This window comes from Staurois parvus, unplaced genomic scaffold (assembly GCF_062004578.1).
Source record: "Staurois parvus isolate SC_StPar_1 unplaced genomic scaffold, SC_StPar_1.0 ptg000432l, whole genome shotgun sequence".
In the NCBI taxonomy this organism is placed as follows: domain Eukaryota; kingdom Metazoa; phylum Chordata; class Amphibia; order Anura; family Ranidae; genus Staurois; species Staurois parvus.
In genome coordinates, this window is record NW_028318228.1 from 702,405 (window position 1) to 723,987 (window position 21,583).

Genomic DNA, 21,583 nt, shown 5'->3' on the forward strand with positions numbered 1-21,583 from the left:
GCTTGGGAACTATGGTAGCCTCTGCTACTTCAAAATCAGCCTCATGAAATCCTCGGCACCGAACATTTCCACCAAGTCCACGGTCCTTAGTCACCTTTGCCCTTCCTTCTCTTTCCATTGGGCCACGGACTCGATCAGGTACCTGGGCACTAATATTATGCCAGATTCTGCTCTTAAGGAAGACCTTCTCCGATGGCAATCCCTTACGCTGACATGGTTTGGTCGATGTAGTGCGCTTAAGATGACAGTGCTGCCCCGTATACTGTACTTATTACAAGCCCTCCCCATCAAGCTTCCCACGTCCTTTCGGAAGGTCAATGCCCTATTCCGCACTTATATCTGGTCACATGGGGGGGGGGGGTCACATTTGGCTTTCCATGTTCTGACCCTGCCTAAGACATGTGGACGTGGGGGCTTGCTGGATATTTGCTCCAATTATAGAGCCGCTCACCTCACTCGCCTGGCTGATTGGCACTGCCATGGTGTTGCCAAGCACTGGATTGCCATGGAATTGGAGGACTCTGGGGGCACGGCCCTGAGTTGGCCGTGGATGCGATATCCTTTACCTCCTGACCTAGTAGCATGCCTAACTCTTGGTGCCACTCTTGTAGTTACTCTAGAAGCATTCCGCAACATGTCCAACTCTCCGGCGCCTTATTCTCTGGTTACCATTCTGGGAAAGCCTGACTTCCCTCCAGGACAAGAAGACCCTCAATTTGCTTGTCTCACAACTACTGGCTACTCTCACTTAGTGGACTTTCTCAATCCCACTAGGGTCCTTCTTGCCAATGATTTTACTCGACTGGTGGATCCCCCATTGAGTTTCTGGAGAGGTATTCAGCTCCGCTCCTAACTGCGTTGTTTTGCGTGCTCCTGGTATTTCTTGAAAGTTGACTGCCTTTTGAAGCTCTATGTCACAAGGGAGAACCAATTCACCATAGCCTCTCCATCATCTTCTTTTCTCTTATTCACCCGGAACCCAACTTTGTTCCTCCTTTCCTATCTAAATGGGAGTGTGACCTGGACATCTCCTTTACCACGTCACTATGGGAAAAGATCTTGCACTTTGCCCATAAGTCTTCTTTAGCCACCAAAGTACAGGAGACCAAGTATAAGCTCCTCACGCATTGGTACCGGGTGCCATCTAAACTTCACCGTATTTCGTCGTAGCTTCCTGATGTGTGTTAGCGATTTGGAGCCAATGGTGGCACTCTCCTCCATGTCTTCTGGCAGTGCCCAAGGCTTCAGCCCTTTTGGTGAGGGGTGACTGACATTATCAAACAACTTACCGCTATGGACCTGCATGATGACCCGGCGGGCTGCCAGTTGCATCTTTCGGGGAGACCCATCAAAAAAATATAATGCTTCTATCACTGCTTAACATGGTCAAGGCATGTATTCCTATATGGTGAAAAGGCAACCACCCTTCTACCCTTTCATTGTAGTTTTGCAAGGTGAACGAGCTTAGGGACATGGAGGATCTCACAGCCACCCTGTATAATGAGGAGATATTTTGGGACACCTGGCACCTTTGGCAATATTTTCAATTTGCAGATGAATACCTGACCGAATCTACTCGCCCTCACTGAATGTCTTGCCTCTGAATTTATTCTCTCTTGAGAAGAGGAGATTAAGTGGGGATATGATCTCCATGTATAATACATAAGGGGGATATGATCTCCATGTATAATACATAAGGGGGGATATGATCTCCATGTATAATACATAAGGGGGGATATGATCACCATGTATAATACATAAGGGGGATATGATCTCCATGTGTAATACATAAGGGGGGATATGATCTCCATGTATAATACATAAGGGGGGATATGATCTCCATGTATAATACATAAGGGGGGATATGATCTCCATGTATAATACATAAGGGGGATATGATCACCATGTATAATACATAAGGGGGGATATGATCTCCATGTATAATACATAAGGGGGGATATGATCTCCATGTAAAATACATAAGGGAGGATATGATCTCCATGTATAATACATAAGGGGGGGATATGATCTCCATGTATAATACATAAGGGGGGATATGATCACCATGTATAATACATAAGGGGGGATATGATCTCCATGTATAATACATAAGGGGGGATATGATCTCCATGTATAATACATAAGGGGGGGATATGATCTCCATGTATAATACATAAGGGGGGATATGATCTCCATGTATAATACATAAGGGGGATATGATCTCCATGTATAATACATAAGGGGGATATGATCTCCATGTATAATACATAAGGGGGGGGGGGGGGTATGATCTCCATGTATAATACATAAGGGGGGATATGATCTCCATGTATAATACATAAGGGGGGATATGATCTCCATGTATAATACATAAGGGGGGATATGATCTCCATGTATAATACATAAGGGGGGATATGATCTCCATGTATAATACATAAGGGGGGGTATGATCTCCATGTATAATACATAAGGGGGGATATGATCTCCATGTATAATACATAAGGGGGATATGATCTCCATGTATAATACATAAGGGGGGATATGATTTCCATGTATAATACATAAGGGGGGGATATGATCACCATGTATAATACATAAGGGGGGTATGATCTCCATGTATAATACATAAGGGGGATATGATCACCATGTATAATACATAAGGGGGGATATGATCTCCATGTAGAATACATAAGGGGGAATATGATCTCCATGTGTAATACATAAGGGGGGATATGATCTCCATGTATAATACATAAGGGGGGATATGATCAACATGTATAATACATAAGGGGGGGTATGATCTCCATGTATAATACATAAGGGGGGGATATGATCTCCATGTATAATACATAAGGGGGGATATGATCTCCATGTATAATACATAAGGGGGGATATGATCTCCATGTATAATACATAAGGGGGGATATGATCAACATGTATGATACATAAGGGGGGATATGATCTCCATGTATGATACATAAGGGGGGATATGATCTCCATGTATGATACATAAGGGGGGGATATGATCTCCATGTATGATACATAAGGGGGGGATATGATCTCCATGTACAATACATAGGGGGGGATATGATCTCCATGCACAATACATAAGGGGGGATATGATCTCCATGCGTAATACATAAGGGGGGGATATGATCAACATGTATATTACATAGGGGGGGATATGAACTCCATGCACAATACATAAGGGGGATATGATCTCCATGCGTAATACATAAGGGGGGATATGATCTCCATGTGTAATACATAAGGGGGGGATATGATTTCCATGTGTAATACATAAGGGGGGATATGATCAACATGTATAATACATAAGGGGGGATATGATCTCCATGTATAATACATAAGGGGGATATGATCTCCATGTATAATACATAAGGGGGATATGATCTCCATGTATAATACATAAGGGGGATATGATCTCCACGTATAATACATAAGGGGGGATATGATCTCCACGTGTAATACATAAGGGGGGGATAAGATCACCATGTATAATACATAAGGGGGATATGATCTCCATGTATAATACATAAGGGGGGATATGATCTCCATGTATAATACATAAGGGGGGATATGATCTCCATGTATAATACATAAGGGGGATATGATCTCCATGTATAATACATAAGGGGGGATATGATCTCCATGTATAATACATAAGGGGGATATGATCTCCATGTATAATACATAAGGGGGGATATGATCAACATGTATAATACATAAGGGGGATATGATCTCCATGTATAACACATAAGGGGGATATGATTTCCATGTATAATACATAAGGGGGGATATGATTTCCATGTATAATACATAAGGGGGGATATGATCTCCATGTATAACACATAAGGGGGGATATGATCTCCATGTAGAACACATAAGGGGGGGATATGATCTCCATGTATAATACATAAGGGAGGATATGATCTCCATGTGTAATACATAAGGGGGGATATGATCTCCATGTATAAATACATCAGTGGTTCATATAGTGAACTCGGTGTAGAGTCATTCCCCCTGAGGTCATCACAGAGGACAAGGGGGCGCTCTTTACGTCTGGAGGAAAAGAAATGTAATCTCCAAACACGGAAAGGTTTCTTCACAGTAAGAGCTGTGAGAATGTGGAATAGACTCCCTCAAGAGTTGGTTGTTGCCAGCTCAGTGGATTGCTGTAGGAAAGTCCTGGATTCTTTCCTGGATACACAGAATATAACTGGATCTAACATTTATAGGTAAAGTTGATCCAGGGAATATCCGATTGCCTCTCGGGGGATCAGGATGGAATTTGTTCCCTGCAGGAGCAAATTGGATTGTGCTTTTCTGGGTTTTTTGCCTTCCTCTGGATCAACTGTGGGTATAGGATTATAACTTTTTTTTTTTTTTCTATGGTTGAACTGGATGGACTTTTGTCTTTTTTCAGCCAGACTAACTATGTAACCTGGCTTGACCTCTCACTCCAGGAGGGGATGCAACCCCCAAGGCTCTTGTTCTGTTTCTCCTGTATCCCATCTCTCCTCTCCCTCTATTTTCTCCTTTTCATTTAACTCTCTCTGCGCCTTTCTAACTTTGTTTTTCTTTTTCCTTTCTGTCCCAGCCCCTACAGTATCCTACTGTGGGGTCCCTCCTCACTTATTCCCACCATTCTATTATGTCTTTTCGATACTGGTAGAGTTTTTTCTCTCTCGGTTTGATATTATCTCTACGTTCTTTCACATCTTTGTAACTATACATTCGATCCGCTCTCTTTGTGCTTTGGCATAATCCTCCTTTTCTTAGGATGTCATTTAAACGATCACCCGATGATTTGTTCTGGTCCTGTTTTGTTGTCATACAGTATATGTGCTGTTTCATTCGCTCTTGATACTTTCTTCTCACATGCAAACTTGATGAACCCCTAAAGATTCTATGTGACTATTTCAGGCTTGGTCTAGATGTTTATATTGGTTTTTTTCCTGTATTCTGGTGAATCTTTCTCCTGGTTCTTTTTATTGTATGTTAATTTCACCAATAAATAATTACAAAAAAAAAAAAGTATCACTTTAATTGCTGCCAGTTTCCTAAACAGAAAACTTGTTAATTCTTTAAGAATTTGTCACTGATAGATTCTTGAAGCGGCGTATGGTAGCATAACGCGTACCGTAGTTCTTAACCATTTCCATACCGGGCAATTTTACACCTTCCTGCCCAGGCCATTTTTCAGGTTTCAGCGCTCTCACACTTTGAATGACAATTGCGCGGTCATACAACATTGTACCCAAACTAAAATTTTATCATTTTCTTCACACAACTAGAGCTTTCTTTTGGTGGTATTTAATCACCGCCGGGGTTTTTATTTTTTGCTAAATTAACAAAAAAAGACCAAAAATTTAAAAAAAAACACGTTTTTCTTTGTTTCTGTTATAAAAGTTTGCAAATAAATAATTGTTCTTCATAAATTTAGGCCGAGATGTATTCTGCTACATGTCTTTGGTGAAAATAACCCAAATTAGGATGTATTATTTAGTCTGTAGGAAAGTTATAGAGTTCACAAACTATGGTATAGATCTGAATATTGATCAATCCTGAAGTACCGACGGCCAATCTAATTTCTTGAGGTCCAGGAATTTCAGAACAGTACAGATATCCCCCAAATGACCCCTTTTTGCAGAGTAGACAGTCCAACGTACTTCATAAGAAACGTGGCGAGTTTTTTGAAGTTGTATTTTTTTTAGTCATAATTTTTCGGAAAATGAAAAAATGCAAAAAATTATTTTCACAATTTTTTTTTTTTTACATACTGTCACCAGTGCAGTACAGCGTCTTCTTATAACTGGCATGGCGGTGATCAGAGACACTGACTGGTGACAGTATGAAAAAAAAATAATATATATATTTATTTATTTATTTATTTTTTATTACATTTTGTTTCTTTTTTTTAAGATTTTTTTTTCATATTTCACTATGTCCAAAGTAGTACAATGTTACCATAGTAACATTGTACTACTTTGGGGAAGTGATCAGTATTTTTTTATTTTTTACACAATTTGCTTATAGCAAAGAATTACTTTGCTATAAGCAAGCATTTACCTGAATGACATCGATTCATTCAGGGTTTTCTTTTTTTTTTTTTGTGCTTAGCTGTGATTTGGCCACAGCTAATCACATGACATGTGCATGTGATTAGCTGTGACCATTCACCGCTAGACAGTAGTATACAATGGATAGCATGAATAAAACCATCCATTGTATACAACTGTCATGTGACCTGCTGTGATTGGTCACAGCAGGTCACATGGTACCGGCAACGGGGGCCGATACTCAGATCTGTCATTGGCCGTGTCCGAGGTACACGGCCAGTGACAGATCGCGCCGCTGCGCGGCTCTGCAAGCGCGAAAAGTACGCATGTGCGGGAGGACGGAACGCTGATGACATTTGCCGGCCGCCATTCGGCCATAGGGCGGGCGGCAAATGGTTAAAGGAACTACCACCAGAAAAATGGCATTAAAGCCGTTTTGAATTGACGCCCTCATATTGTACCGTAGTTGTCAGCATTAAAAATTAGCAGTTCTTGCAGTTGGTAAAATCAGTAGTGTATGGAACCCTCTTGCTTGTTTGCCACATTTTACTTTTTTTTTCTTTTTTTTTTTGTTAGACTGATGTGCAGAAGATTCTGCGGAATGCCAGGAAACTTCCGGAGAAGACGCAGACGTTCTACAAAGTAAGATAAAGTTCCCAATATCTTTTAGTTCTTTATTTATTAAAGCGGAGTTCCACCCAAAAGGGGAAGTCCTGCTTTAAAGATTGGTCCCCCGCTCCCCATTAAGGATTGGTACCTTTGAGGAGCTGGTACCCGAATTTGACAGGTACCCGCTCCCACTTCCACTGCGATCGCCTAGGAGATCGGAAACGGAAATTGTCCTCCCTCCCCGAAGTCTTGTGGGACACGTGACAGGTCCCAGAAGACGACGGGGCCATTCAGGAAGCGCAGCTCTACTCGCGCATGCGCAGTGGGCACCCGGCTGTGAAGCCGCAAGCTGTCACAGCCGGGTGCCCACACTGAAGATGCCGGCGCCGGGGAGAGAAGACGGCCGGTGAAACCAGCTGTGGTGAGGCCGTCGCCATCTTGAAGTGGTGTGCCCACACTGAAGATGCCGGCGCCTGGAATACACGACGGATGGTGAAAAAGGCTGCGGCGGGGGGCAACGCGGGATCGTGGGACAGGTAAGTGGCTGTTTTTTTAAATGTCAGCAGCTATAGTTTTTGTAGCTGCTGACTTTTATTTTTTTACAGATTGAGTGGAACTCTGCTTTAAGATGAAACAATTCTTTGATTAGTAGGATGCTGTGCAAACAAACCTAAAAGAGGAAGTGGAAGCAAAAGAATAATAGAGGTATTATCCCCGGCTCTTCCATCCTGACTTGTGCTCCATCTCCGTAGCCTCTCTGAATCTGTTTTGAGGTTGAGAAGCCAAGCCTGGACATTTTACAGCACCTTCGTTTATTTATAAGGGATCTTTATCTTTTGAGTAACAATTTTTCTTAATTTTTAGTATTTTCCAAAGATGTGTTTAATAAATTAAGCAATAACTTTTGATCATGTCTCAGCTGGCCTGCTCTTCTTCTTCTTTCTTTTTTTTTTATGATGTATTGCAGGAAGATGTTCACTGATGCTGTGCCTAGTCAGCTTTCTGTTCATTTTGTACCGGTAGTATACCGAACTATAGCTGATGTTTTGCTGTTGAGCCAGCTTTTTAGGTATGTTACACTATATGCAAAAAGTTCAGTATGTGGACATCACTCCAAATGTGATTCTCGTAGTTTCCCGTGAAGGGTACTAATAATGCTACAGTATTCAGACATTTTAGGCCAGGGTTTCTCAACCAGGGTTGCTCCAGAGGTTGCCAGGGGTTCCTTGAGCAATGAGCAATTTTTGCCTCTCAGGTAAGTTCCCGCTGACACCATTGATATTTTTAGCAATCTGTAAGGGGGTAATTCTTCCCAGTGACCACAAGTGTGAGGAGCATTGTTCCCAATGACCACAAGTGTGAGGAGCATTGTTCCCAATGACCACAAGTGTGAGGAGCATTCTTCCCAATGACCACAAGTGTGTGGAGCATTCTTCCCAATGACCACAAGTGTGAGGAGCATTCTTCCCAATGACCACAAGTGTGAGGAGCATTCTTCCCAATGACCACAAGTGTGAGGAGCATTCTTCCCACTGACCACAAGTGTGAGGAGCATTCTTCCCAATGACCACACGTGTGAGGAGCATTCTTCCCAATGACCACAAGTGTGAGGGGCATTCTTCCCAATGACCACAAGTGTGAGGAGCATTCTTCCCACTGACCACAAGTGTGAGGAGCATTCTTCCCACTGTCCACAAGTGTGAGGAGCATTCTTCCCACTGTCCACAAGTGTGAGGAGCATTCTTCCCACTGTCCACAAGTGTGAGGAGCATTCTTCCCACTGTCCACAAGTGTGAGGAGCATTCTTCCCAATGACCACAAGTGTGAAGAGCATTCTTCCCAATGACCACAAGTGTGAGGAGCATTCTTCCCAATGACCACAAGTGTGAGGAGCATTATTCCCAATGACCACAAGTGTGAGGAGCATTCTTCCCACTGACCACAAGTGTGAGGAGCATTCTTCCCAATGACCACAAGTGTGAGGAGCATTCTTCCCAATGACCACAAGTGTGAGGAGCATTCTTCCCAATGACCACAAGTGTGAGGAGCATTCTTCCCACTGACCACAAGTGTGAGGAGCATTCTTCCCACTGACCACAAGTGTGAGGAGCATTCTTCCCACTGTCCACAAGTGTGAGGAGCATTCTTCCCACTGTCCACAAGTGTGAGGAGCATTCTTCCCACTGTCCACAAGTGTGAGGAGCATTCTTCCCAATGACCACAAGTGTCAGGAGCATTCTTCCCAATGACCACAAGTAAGAGGAGCATTCTTCCCAATGACCACAAGTAAGAGGAGCATTCTTCCCAATGACCACAAGTGTAAGGAGCATTCTTCCCAATGACCACAAGTGTGAGGAGCATTCTTCCCACTGACCACAAGTGTGAGGAGCATTCTTCCCAATGACCACAAGTGTGAGGAGAATTCTTACCTCTGACTATCACACTAATGCATCATGAATAGTAAATAAAGCCATTTTTAGCAGGGGTTCCCTGAGACCGGAAAGTTAAATCAAGGCTTCCTCTGTGTTAAAAAGGTTCACAGAGGCTGTTTTAGACAATTGTGTGCTACTAACCTTGTGGCAACAGTTTTAGGATGGTCTTTTTTTCTGTTCAGCAAAACTGTGCACAAAGCCAGGTTTATAGACACAATGGAGGTGGGGGGATTTACTAACAATAGAGCATGCAAAATCTGGTATGGCTCTGCATAGAAACTAATGGGCTTCCAGGTTTTAGTCCTCATGCACACCTGATGTTTTTACAGCTGCTGTTTTTGGCTTTTGATGTTTTTTGTTTTTCTTTCTAAAGCCAGTAAACCCCCAGCATGTTATCCCATGTGTCCATACACACATAGACTGGAATCAGCATTTTTTGGCAGGGGTGTTTTTTGGCTGGAAAAAAACCCCAGAACTAGTGGGTTTCTAGAGGAGTATTTTAGCTGTAAAAACGCTCTAATGCTAAAAACGCTGAAAAACTCAGGTTTTTCCTGAGCAGCGTTTTCAAAACGCCCTCCCCCCAGTGTGTATGGAGCCTTATTGTCAAAGCTTAGTTGAACAAGCTGAAGTTGGAAGCTGATTGGTTACCATGTACGTCTGCACCAGATTCTGAGTGCTCCAGTTTAGTAAATCTTCCCCATGGCTTGATGTGGAGGAACTGCACAGGCACCTTTCTGGTAGAATGCAAATGCAAGCCAAGTCTTCTAATCCAGTATCAATATCTGATGTCACAGGTGCTCTTTCAGGCTAAATGACTAAAACAAATCTGGCGCAATGTCCTCCCAGGATGGTGGCGGCTGTTATAGCAGTGTAGCAGATGAGGGGGGTGGAGCTCTTGGATTTAGCGCCATATAATTGCCAGTGATTTTTAAATGGGACATCCAACAAGCTTATTTAGTTGTGATTGTCTGGACACGACAAACGTTTGGCCATGTATTGCATACTGTATTAGCAGGTTACCCTTGGAACATGTATGTTTTAAAATTCACACATTTTTAAACCCTTCTGCCCAGCCCTGCTATTGCTTTAGTTGGGCTATATCATCCGGGGGGTTGTGATGGTCTGCCCAGTCACACAGGGTCGTGGATAAAGGGGTACCACCTGTCCTCCTGTATGGGCCCCAGGCTAGCAGGGGGGCCCAGGCAGCTGGGTGAATCTGATGTGGGCAGGGAGGGTGATTGGCACAGTGGGGGCAATTACTGGAACAGATTCCATGTATGGCTCTCTGCAGTAGCTGAAATCTGTCTTTTTCTCCTCTCCCTCCCGATGGCATTCAGCTGCTGCAGAGAGAGCTATAGAGGGGATTGGTTCCAGTAATTGACCCGCCACACCCATAAACCTCAGTGTGCACTATATGTTTCTCCCTGCTACCCAGGCCCCATTGTATTCCTCTCCTTCCCACCAGTTGCTGCCAGCACACAACAGGATCCTTTTCGTAATGAAAAAATGCAGTAATGTAACGAGTCATCTGCTGGGGCACCTGCTGAAAAAAAAAAATTGCTAGCAATTAAAAAATAAGAAAAAAACGGTATGGAGTAGCGTTCTCCAAACCCCCCCCCCCCAAAAAAAAAATCCATAGCAAGCCCTTTGGGTCTGGTATGGATTTTGAGGGGAACCTCCACGGCAAGCAAAATAAAAAAAATAGTGTGGGGATTTCTGAGCGTGCAGGTCAGGAAGGGGGGGGGGGTGGGTGTTGGGGCTGGGGGCAAGCAAGAAGTCACCCCCCCTTCCCAACATGGGGGGGCAGCTCTGCTCCCCCATTGATGCCACAAGGGGGCGTGGTCACCGGTTGACTTTGCCCCTTAGTTATTTAAGAACTGTCAGGCAGTGGAGCTGTGGGGGAGTCTTTGTCGGGAGCGGAGCCCTTTTTTTTTTTTTCTTTGGTTTGTTTGTTAGGAAGTTCCAGTAATTGACCCCCCCACCCCCGCCACACGCATAAGCCTCAGCCTGCACTATATGTTTCCCCCTGCTACCCAGGCCCCGTTGTTAAAATGCAGTAATGTAACGAGTCATCCGCTGGGCACCTGCTGAAGAAAAAAAATTGCTAGCAATTAAAAAATAAGAAAAAAACGGTATGGAGTAGCGTTCTCCAAACCCACCCCCCCCCCAAAAAAAAAATCCATAGCAAGCCTTTGGGTCTGGTATGGATTTTGAGGGGAACCTCCACGGCAAGCAAAAAAAAATGGTGTGGGGATTTCTGAGCATGCAGGTCAGGAAGGGGTGGGTGGGTGTTGGGGCTGAGGGCGAACAAGCAGTCACCCCCCCCTTCTCAACATGGGGGGGCAGCTCTGCTCCAGTCATTGATACCACTAGGGGGGCGTGGTCACCGGTTGACCTTGCCCCTTAGTTATTTAAGAACTGTCAGGCAGCAGAGCTGTCAGACGGGGAGTCTTTGTCGGGAGCGGAGCTCTTTTTTTTTTTTTTTTTTGTTTGTTGGGAAGGCGGTGGCAGCGGGCATTGTGATTGACGAGGGCTCTAAACCAGGGGATGTTTTTTATATTTTTGTTTTTTTTAATAAAGGACTTGTCAAAAGGGCATGTGGGCTGGTATGGTTTTGGCAGGGAGGGCGTGACAACCTGCTGGCAGCTGATGACTCGTTACATTACCGCATGTTTTCACTAACTCATGCTGTATTTTGGTACACTTTTTTTAGTGAATGCCAACAATTTTTTTTGAAACATACTTGGATGAGGTAAGATACCGCTTTGCGAATTGTCCCCACAGACCTAAAACGTATTCTGCAAGAAGAGAGTTTTCAGCACCGCATCACTTGCATCGCGTTCTTGCTGGAAGAATCTGCAAACATGCTGGCATGAATACATAGAAGAAGCTGGTTTTGTTCCCATAAGAATACATTCAATGTAGAAGATGGGCATACAGGGTGGTGATAGCCTCTTCTGCTGCCTGCTCCTGTACTTCCAATATAGGATGCTACTTTTAATGGCGTTTTGTGTCTTTCTTATCTCACGCGACATTCTTGCTTGTGATTTTTCTCTCAGGAGTTGAATCGTCTTCGAAAGGCAGCACTTGCCTTCGGGTTCCTGGACCTCTTGAAGGGAGTGTCTGATATGCTGGAGAGGGAATGTACTCTGCTTCCTGACAACGCTCATCCTGATGCCGCCTTCCAGCTCTCACATGCAGCAGCTCAACTCAAACTGGCCAGCACTGGAACCTCTGACCACGCTTCCTATGACAATAACATTGCGCCTCTGCAGACGGATTTCTCTGGCCGTGGCTCTGAAAGAATGTGAAGACCGGATCTATATCCTTGTGGGGCCTCAGCGGAGGACTTCTCCTCCACCTTGGAAAGCCGGTTGGCTTTCTAGCAAGTAAACCACTGCAGACTTCCAGAACCTGCCACAAAATAATTCACTGGTAATGGGCCAGGACTGAGAACCCGTTGGCTCAGGTATAGCTGCCCGAAATGTGGAAGCACAGTAATCTCTATTGATATGTGTACTGTATATAGTAACATCAGGAACCACACAGGTCTGCGGATCCTAGGATTACAAGGCTTGCCTGTTTCCACTTTCCTGTGGCAATATGTGGCCCTAATTTCCATGTTTTGTGACTGATGGGAAAATTTTTTGCAAGAATTGCACTATACCAGTAGCAAGGATGTACAGGTATCTAAACGACTTGTATACAAAGGGTTTCCTAAATGTGTTAAAATCTCTCTTGGACCAGTAAGTGATCATTACTTTTTGCTATAGAAGGCTCATCGCTGAATGTCTGCTAGTGTCAAACATCCTCTTAAGTCCGGAATAAATGTTCTGGCAGGTCTTGATGGGACACCATTATGGCAAAGGCTGAATTTTTACCATCCATCATTCTGAAAACAGATTAAACCTTCTAAGGGCAACCTTAAGCTGGTGCTATGTGTGGGTGGGGATATTGGCACATTCTGAAGTTCTTGGATTTTTCCAAGAATCTCCAAGAATCTGATCACTCATCTCTGACCTATGACCTTACCCCCTTGTGGAGGGCTGAGCTGTAATTTGCAAAGTAATAAGCCTTTTGCTCACAGGGGGGATTATTTTTCAAAACGCTCTTCAGTTTTAGTGAGGTTTGTGGACCAGTGGACTTTGTAGGCACATATACATCAATCCTAAATGAAATAAATATGAAGGAGGAGCCTGCACGCTGTGACGTGACGCCGCCGGATCACGGAGGTCCGGCGGCCATCTTTATACACAAGCTGGTTAGTCATCAAGCAGCTTTAACCCCTTTGCGCCGGTGCCTCCCGACCCTTTAAGGGTTTCAGCAGTCGGGGGGCAGGGTTTAGGGTCATGTGACTGCCGTGACACCCCGTCACATGATCAAGAAAGGTCCCGATCGAAAGAGGAGATCGGGACCTTTCCGTGAGTACCGGACATGTGTGCTGGGAGCGTGCAGGGCGCGCGCTCTCAGCACATATGTCTTTTTTTAATAGAACGCAAATGTGCGGCCGCTCGGTGTCTAGGCCCAGACGCTGGGAGGCTGCACATTTACGTTCGGCCGGCGTGAAGAGGTTAAGCTGCATGTATCTCCTGCTAATTTTGGAATGCTTTCTGGAATTTTAACCCTTTAATAAAATCTGGTATTTAATTACTACACTATGGGCAATATCCCTTTTTACTCTGTACCGAGCATTTAATTCCCCAGAAACCCTGTTGACCACCCCAGCATCCAGAGGAGGGCAATCCACCACGCTCCAGCTTATCCTATAGGGGACCTATAGGAAAATTTCACCACAAAAACCACGATATTTCGTGAAACATTCGGCAAAACGTTCCACAAAGTAATAGCACACCAATCGGGAACAATCCGCACGTTTTGATATATTACTTGTCTTTGTAGTGTAAAAACTGTGGGAGGAGTTAGCGTGGCAAATTTAGCTATAATAAGAATAAAAATAAGAACTAGAAAATCTACAATTTCTGGGGAAATTGTGTGAAGTGTTCTTGCCGCAACCCTTACCAAATGATTGATGAAATGTAAGCAGTGCACATTGCAAGCCTGACAGAGGGAGAAATGCATTTCAGCTTGTATTTTGCATCTCACAGTCCAGCCTGTGTGAGTCATCTGCCTCTTGAGTGACCTTTGGTTGCTATAGCAACTCAGTCAGTCAGGAATGTCAGCAGCTCTGCTCTAAACAGGCTGTTTAAACTTGCCAAGTTCACTGGCGATTGCCATCTTCAAACGCTTGTAGTTTTAAAAGTATAAATGCTACCGTGAAAAGGTTTATATTGTGACAATCACAAGAAACAGACCTAAATGTTGATGTATAGTATGTCTCTGAAAGATAAAAAATGAAGGCACAGTCGCAGTTTAAAAACGTCCCTTAAAATTTCTTGTGTCTAGAGTGGAGTTTCAATGAAAGTCAATGGGAGGGGTGAGGTCCAAACAAATGGTCATATTGTGAAAACTATAAGGACTATGGCTTAGCCGTGAACATTTTTAGTGACAGCAGGGTTAGCTGAACGTTTTGATATAAGATATGTGTAGGTGGGCTTGAAAATGACAGAGTGATGGCAGTTTACAAATCATGTTCTGATTTTTCCTTTGCACACTCTAGCTGTGCTCTGCTGCCACTCTACATGCACCATTCATTCCTATGGGAAAATTTCGCCACAAAAACCGCGATATTTCTTGAACGATTTGGCGAAACGTTCCACAAAGTAATAGCAATCCGATCGGGAACAATCTGCACGTTTTGATATATTACTTGTCTTTGTAGTGTAAAAACTGTGGGAGGAGTTAGCGTGGCAAATTTGGCTATAATAAGAATAAGAATATATATGTGAGATAACAATAAGTGTTCCTTGCTATGCAAGAACACTTAATAAAAATGTACAAGTTTTATTGATGACACCATGTTAAAAACCTCAAAAAAGATCTATACGTCAACCAAATGAATATTACTCTATATTGCCAAAAGTACTGGGCCCCCTGCCTTTACAGACACATGACCTTTAATGGCCCCCCAATCTTAGTCCATAGGGTTCAATATTGAGTTGGCCCCGCCCTTTACAGCTATAACAGCTTCAACTCTTCTGGGAAGGCCGTCCACAAGGTTTAGGAGTGTGTCTATGGGAAGGTTTGACCATTCCTCCAGAAGCACATTTGTGAGGTCAGGCACTGATGTCGGATGAGAAGGCCTGGATCGCAGTCTCCGCTCTAATTCATCCCAAAGGTGTTCTATCAGGTTGAGGTCAGGACTCTGTACAGGCCAGTCAAGTTCCTCCACCCCAAACTCGTTCATCCATGTCTTTATGGACCTTGCTTTGTGCAGTGGTGAGCAGTCATGTTGGAACAGGAAGGGGCCACCCCAAACTGTTCCCACAAAGTTGGGAGCATGAAATTGTCCAAAATGTCTTGGTATGCTGACGCCTTAAGAGTTCCCTTCACTGAAACTAAGGGGGCAAGCCCAACCCCTGAAAAACAACCCCACACCATAATCCCTTCACCACCAAACTCTACACTTGGCACAATGCAGTCAGGCAAGTACCGTTCTTCTGGCAACCACCAAACCCAGACATGTCCATCAGATTGCCAGACAGAGAAGCGTGATTGGTCACTCCAGAGAACACGTCTCCACTGCTCTAGAGTCCAGTGGCGGCGTGCTTTACACCACTGCATCTGCCGCTTTGCATTGCACTTGGTGATGTAAGGCTTGGATGCAGATGTTCGGCCATGGAAACCCATTCCATGAAGCGCTCTACGCACAGTTGTGTTAATCTGAAGGCCACATGAAGTTTGGAAGTCTTTAGCTATTGACTCTGCAGACAGTTGGTGACTTCTGCGCACTGTGCGCTTCAGCATGCCCTGACCCCGCTCTGTCATGTGACGTGGCCTACCACTTCATGGCTGAGTTGCTGTTGTTCCCAGTTGCTTCCACTTTGTTATAATACCACTAACAGTTGACTGTGGAATATTTAGTAGCAAGGAAATTTCACGGATGGACTTATTGCACAGGTGGCCACCTATCACGGTACCACGCTTGGAGTCACTGAGCTCCTGACAGGGACTGATTCTTTCATAAATGTTGGTAGAAGCAGTCTGCATGGAAAGGTGGTTGATTTTATACACCTGTGGAAATAGAGGTGATTGGAACACCTGAATCCACTGATTTGGGCAGCACAGTTAGCACTTCCGCCTGGCAGTATCAGGGTCGCTGGTTCAAATCCTAACCACGGCACCACCTGCCTGGAGTTTGCATGTTCTCCCTGTGCCTGCATGGGTTTTTTCCTGGTACTCCGGTTTCCTCCCACACTCCAAAGACATGCTGGTAGGTTAATTGGCTCTTGTCTAAATTGGCCCTAGTATGTATGAATGTGAGTTAGGGACTTTAGATTGCATGCCCCTTGAGGGTTAGGGACTGATGTGACTGTACAATATATGTATGTAAATTGCTTCGTAAATTGATGGCGCTATAGAACTACCTGAAATAAATAAAAAAATAAAATAATACATTTGGAGGTGTGCCCCAATACTTTTGGCATATAGTGTATGTACTGTATATATATCTATATATTCTTACTCCATGGTGGTATAACTCATGGACAGTTTTGGATTCCTGTTAGACTTTCCATCAGTTCTCTGCTCCCGGAACAACCACCAAGCTAGTGTCACAGAACCTGCTTTTGTTTGGGTCATTACCAATGACCTTCTCAGAATGGTTGGCCCTACTCCTAGCTATGATATCTCCACTATAGCTCTCAGAGTCTATTGACCACACAAGCCCCACCACTACATCAAAGTCAGAAAAATATGTTGATCAAAAACTTCTGTTTTCTTTAGCTGGATAAATCATACATACCGCAAAGCTAATAAACAGCAACCACACGTTGTACAGATTGAAGCATTTATGGTCCTCTGAGCTATTAGTGGTGAAAAGTGTGCTAAAGAAGTTTAATATTGAGAAGAATCAGACTGTGTCAAATACTAACCTATGTAGAAGAGCCTCACCAGAGTAAATCCAAATAAACCTCACAAATAAATTGCTCCTTGAAAATCTGTCATTGTGGTAAACAAAACTGTGGTGATGGTGGTGGAATCTGTAACCTTACAGTAAAGCTTACCATACACCAGTAGAATTATGCTTGAATATTCACATGGAAATTCAGAAAAATCATTCATCAGGACATTTGATCTTGCCATCATTGAGTCAACTAATTTCATTCTAAAGCCCTTAAAATGTCTTCAGGATCTGCTACTTGAATGGAATCCCAAGCGTATTAAACAGGTTTCTTTGTGTCTAGAACATTCACATTACAATATGTACGACTTTCCCAAGCGAAAACCACACTCACAGGTAAAAATAATTTCGTAGAAATTTCAGCAGATCAATGGAAAAAGGCTTGCATTCTTGCACATAAATGTTCCATTAGTGCTAGAATGCAAGAAATTTCTTAAAAAATTTTAACACTTTGGTATACTACGCCAGATAAGCAGTATAGATGGTATCCTCAAACAACTGATATATGCTGGATATGCGGGCTAGAGAAAGGTACTATGCTTCATATATGGCCCACAGATTTCCAGTTTCTGGAATCAAGTGTGTGATCTTATTCACGTTATCACAGAATCCAGATTAGTACTGACTCCTGAATATTGCTTACTACACATCTCTGCATATTCCCTTAAAAACAATATAGGCAGACCCTTCTGAGACATCTTTTAAATGCAGCCAAGACAGTAATACCTAAATTGTGGAAAACTTCACAAGTCCCATCAATTCAAGATTGGATTCAAGAAGTTACAACATTAAACAAGATGGAAAGAACCTTAACCATGACCGATGATAAGGTTATCAGATATCATAAAATCTGGTTGGATTGGTATCATTTCTGACACTTACAAGACACTGATGAAGATCTAATCGAATTTTACCTATACTGTTCATGATTAAAAGGATAAACATAATTTAAAGTTGAAGTTCATCAGCCCTGACAACCTCAGAGGTGGCCTTCTACGACACTATATTTGTCTACTGAAATTTTAATTTCCTCTTCAATATCCCCACTTTAATTTCATAGGTTTACTACTGTCCAAATTAATATTTGTTTGTACAAATATCAGAGTTCTATTTCTATAAAATGTGAGAATGTTAACTTAAATACGCAACTATTTTGTATTGAACACAAACTTTATTTTCTTGTATTATTATGGTGTAACAATTTATTTTCACCAAAATAAACTTTAACTGTTTAAAAAAAAGAAAAAATTATTTCCTTCAAGAACATTTTTTCATCCTGTTTCTTCGATCTTTCTCATCACTACAGTCATAAAATGAATGGTGATTTATTGGAAGTTTGTGCTGAATAGCTTGCTTTGGGTAATATGGGTTCATGTGGTTACATTAATAAAAAGACTGTCTTGGAAGAAGTTCTCCTATATTATATATCTATCTGTTAATAGTGATCTGAATGTTCAGATCATCAATGTAACCCTTCCAGGATCCTAGGAGAATGTTGTTAACCTGTGATGTAAACTGATTAAGAAAATGGGACATATTTCCCTTTGCCAAGAGGTCCTGAGGATGCCGTTGAAAGGAGTTGTTTTATCTACAAATAGATTTCTCTATTAGATATAAAGGGCTATTAGTTTTGCTATTAGATATAAAGATACAAAGTTTATGAGCAACAAGTTGCTAAAATATTCAGTATGGAGACTGCTATATTTTTCCCTAACGAGATCCTGAACATATCTTGGGATATCCACCAGTGAAAGTGGACCCAGAGTATAGGAAGGATTATGGAATAAGGGTGCCAGGATCATATTTTGTGTGTTTCCACTATAACATGTCCCAGTCTAGAACACAGCTAATTATGGCATTGCCTTGGATCTGCAGTACTTCTTTGGATTTGGGTTTTCTACATTTCACATTCTCTCCGTGTCATTGTTTATAACTAGTACAGGCTGAGATTTATGCCCTGTATACACGATAAGAAAATCGTCTGAAAAATTTCACGGAACCACTGATCGAACGATTTTCTCTTCGTTGATGAGCAGGATGTTTTAACCGATAACGATATTGTGAATGAAAAAATCCAGTGGAACAGTGAAAAATTTTGTCGTTTCGCATACGAACGACCGATTTTCTATATGGTGGTATGACGGTCATACGAAAAAAATCTATCAAGTGCTATCATGCATGAGCGGAAACAGAAGATGACCCGGATGTTTATGTCCAAGGAATGTTCGTAAACACGAACGAAAAATCCAAATGTTAAAAGAAGATTGGCCTAATGAGATAAGGAAACCAGAATTCTGCATATTATATTTTATGTATCACTATTTATGTATATAGATAATGTAATAAACTTTATTATACTCATTGCTGGTAATTGTTGTGTATATCTCTCGTTCTGGCCGGAAGGGCGTGGCTACAAGGTCACACGCACACTGCATCACTTCCGCTTGTACGGAAGACGTCAACACTACGTATTGCCCGACTAACAATTTTTTTAGATTGGTTAATGTGGGCAATGATTTCGACCAACGAACGCCTCTCGGTCGTCACATGACCGATCATTCGATATTCTAATCATGTATTCCCACCTTTATACAGGTAATGTATCTGTCATGTAACCGATAGAGGTCGAGTTGATGGGTGGGCTTCCCCTACACCACCTGTCCTGTTTCCCCTGGATTTGATGACAGGGTATAACAGGGCACAGAGTGGCATGGGTGCCTGTAGAGGATACTGGCCAGACAATACAGCTGTTGCCAAACTACAAGTCCCATGAGGCATTGCAAGATAACCCAGGAAAATAATAAAAAAAATCCATCCCTGTAGTGGGACCCTCCCACATTTAGTCTAGGTGTAGAGGATTAAGGGGTAAATACCTACCTTACACCTTGCCCCAGCAGGCTCCCTCCAGTTCTGCAAATAGTCCTTCGAATCCTGCTCTGTACAGTGTAACTGGCTCCAGTCGCACTCCAGCCTCCTCTGGGTACCATACGTAATTATTGTCTCTGTATTGTACTTGGTGTGACTGAGGCTCAACCCACAGCACTTTGGGCAGAGGAGGAAAGTACTGGAGTGAGGAATCAGCTAAGTGATAGAGCCTTTCATGAACCCCCCTAGACACAATGGAGGAGATTAACCACTAAAACTGGTGCACTGTGCATGGTAGCCAATCAGCTTCTAACTTGCTTGTTCAGATAATATTTGGCAATAAAACCTGGAAAGCAGATTGGTTTCTAGGCAGGCAGAGTTGCACCAGATTTTGCACTCTCTAGTTTTAGTACATAACCCCCAATGATTGCAGTGTGAGGGGTCCCCAGTGCAAGGGTGGATTTTTTCATTATCCTGGAGTTGGCCATATAATGAGTGAACTTGAACCAAATCCTAATAAAATGGCCAAAATTCAATCAGTGGGTGGCCCTGCCAGCACCAACATTTCTTCAACTGAAAAATTGAAGGAGCAGGTTGAAAATCATCAAACAGTGCCTGGTATCCAAAAGTATTCTGACAGCTGGAGGTGCTGGATGTGAGAAAAGGATATAAAAATATGTCCAATGCCTTGAATATGCCAGTCAGTACTGTTACATCACTTAATTAGAAGTGGAAAATTCAGGGATCTCCTGATATGAAGCCAATTACAGGTAGATTGCAGTCACAACTGTCAGAAGAATTGTTTAGGATACAAAGCAAAACCCACAGGTAACCTCAGGAGAAATACAGGCTGCTCTGGAAAAAGACGGTGTGGTTGTTTAATGGAACACAATACGACAATACTTTAACAAAAACAAGCTACATAGTCGAGTTGCCAGTAAGAAGCCTTTACTGAGCCAATGCCACAAGAAAGCCTGGTGAGACATGTCAAGGTGTTGTTGGGCATATTGTAACTGGACATTTTAGAATAGTACCGTCTGGCATATTCAAGGCTTTAGATATCTTGTTATATCTTTGTTCATCTCTATAAAGTTCCATTACCTTGTCCCGCAGGTCTTCTGACGGTTACTTTCTGATCCTCATGGCTCAGTAACTATCCTGCTCAGCGCATCCATGTGAGAGCTAACAAACTCATTGACTATTTATACACTGGCACTAATTGCAATTTAAAAACCCAAAGATGTTGGAAATTAATCTTTTATTGCCATTTTAACTCATGTGTGTCACCTTGTGGGTCTGTACCAACTCCAAATATTCCAGGGTATGTACACTTTTGGGTGATTTCTGTTATCATTCTGAATTAAAGAGGAGCCAAACAACTGTGTGATAATACATGGCTTCATATGATCACTATCCCTAAATAAAAGACAGTTTTGTGGCATAATCAGTTAAATTTTGAACATCAATGGCAAAATTTCATGATATCTGCCAGGGTATGCAAACTTTTGAGCACAACTGTAACTTAGAAAATCAACTTGTGTTGAAGGATGGAGTTGTGCAAACTTGTCTGGAGTGAC

The 21,583-nt window shown here is 42.8% G+C and overlaps 2 protein-coding genes across 2 annotated transcripts in view; one reads left to right on the forward strand and one right to left on the reverse strand.

Annotated features, from left to right (window-relative positions):
- The window catches only part of LOC149454220 (integrator complex subunit 14-like), a 39,236-nt gene extending 25,462 nt beyond the window's left edge, over nucleotides 1-13,774 (forward strand). The window contains exons 8-9 of the mRNA XM_089687676.1: nucleotides 6,657-6,722; nucleotides 12,181-13,774. Coding sequence (XP_089543802.1) covers nucleotides 6,657-6,722; nucleotides 12,181-12,432 — 318 coding nt within the window. The 3' untranslated portion in view covers nucleotides 12,433-13,774. The remainder of the gene's footprint in view (nucleotides 1-6,656; nucleotides 6,723-12,180) is intronic.
- Nucleotides 1-21,583, reverse strand: part of ARPIN (actin related protein 2/3 complex inhibitor) — a 96,366-nt gene that overhangs the window by 25,843 nt on the left and 48,940 nt on the right. The window lies entirely within an intron of this gene.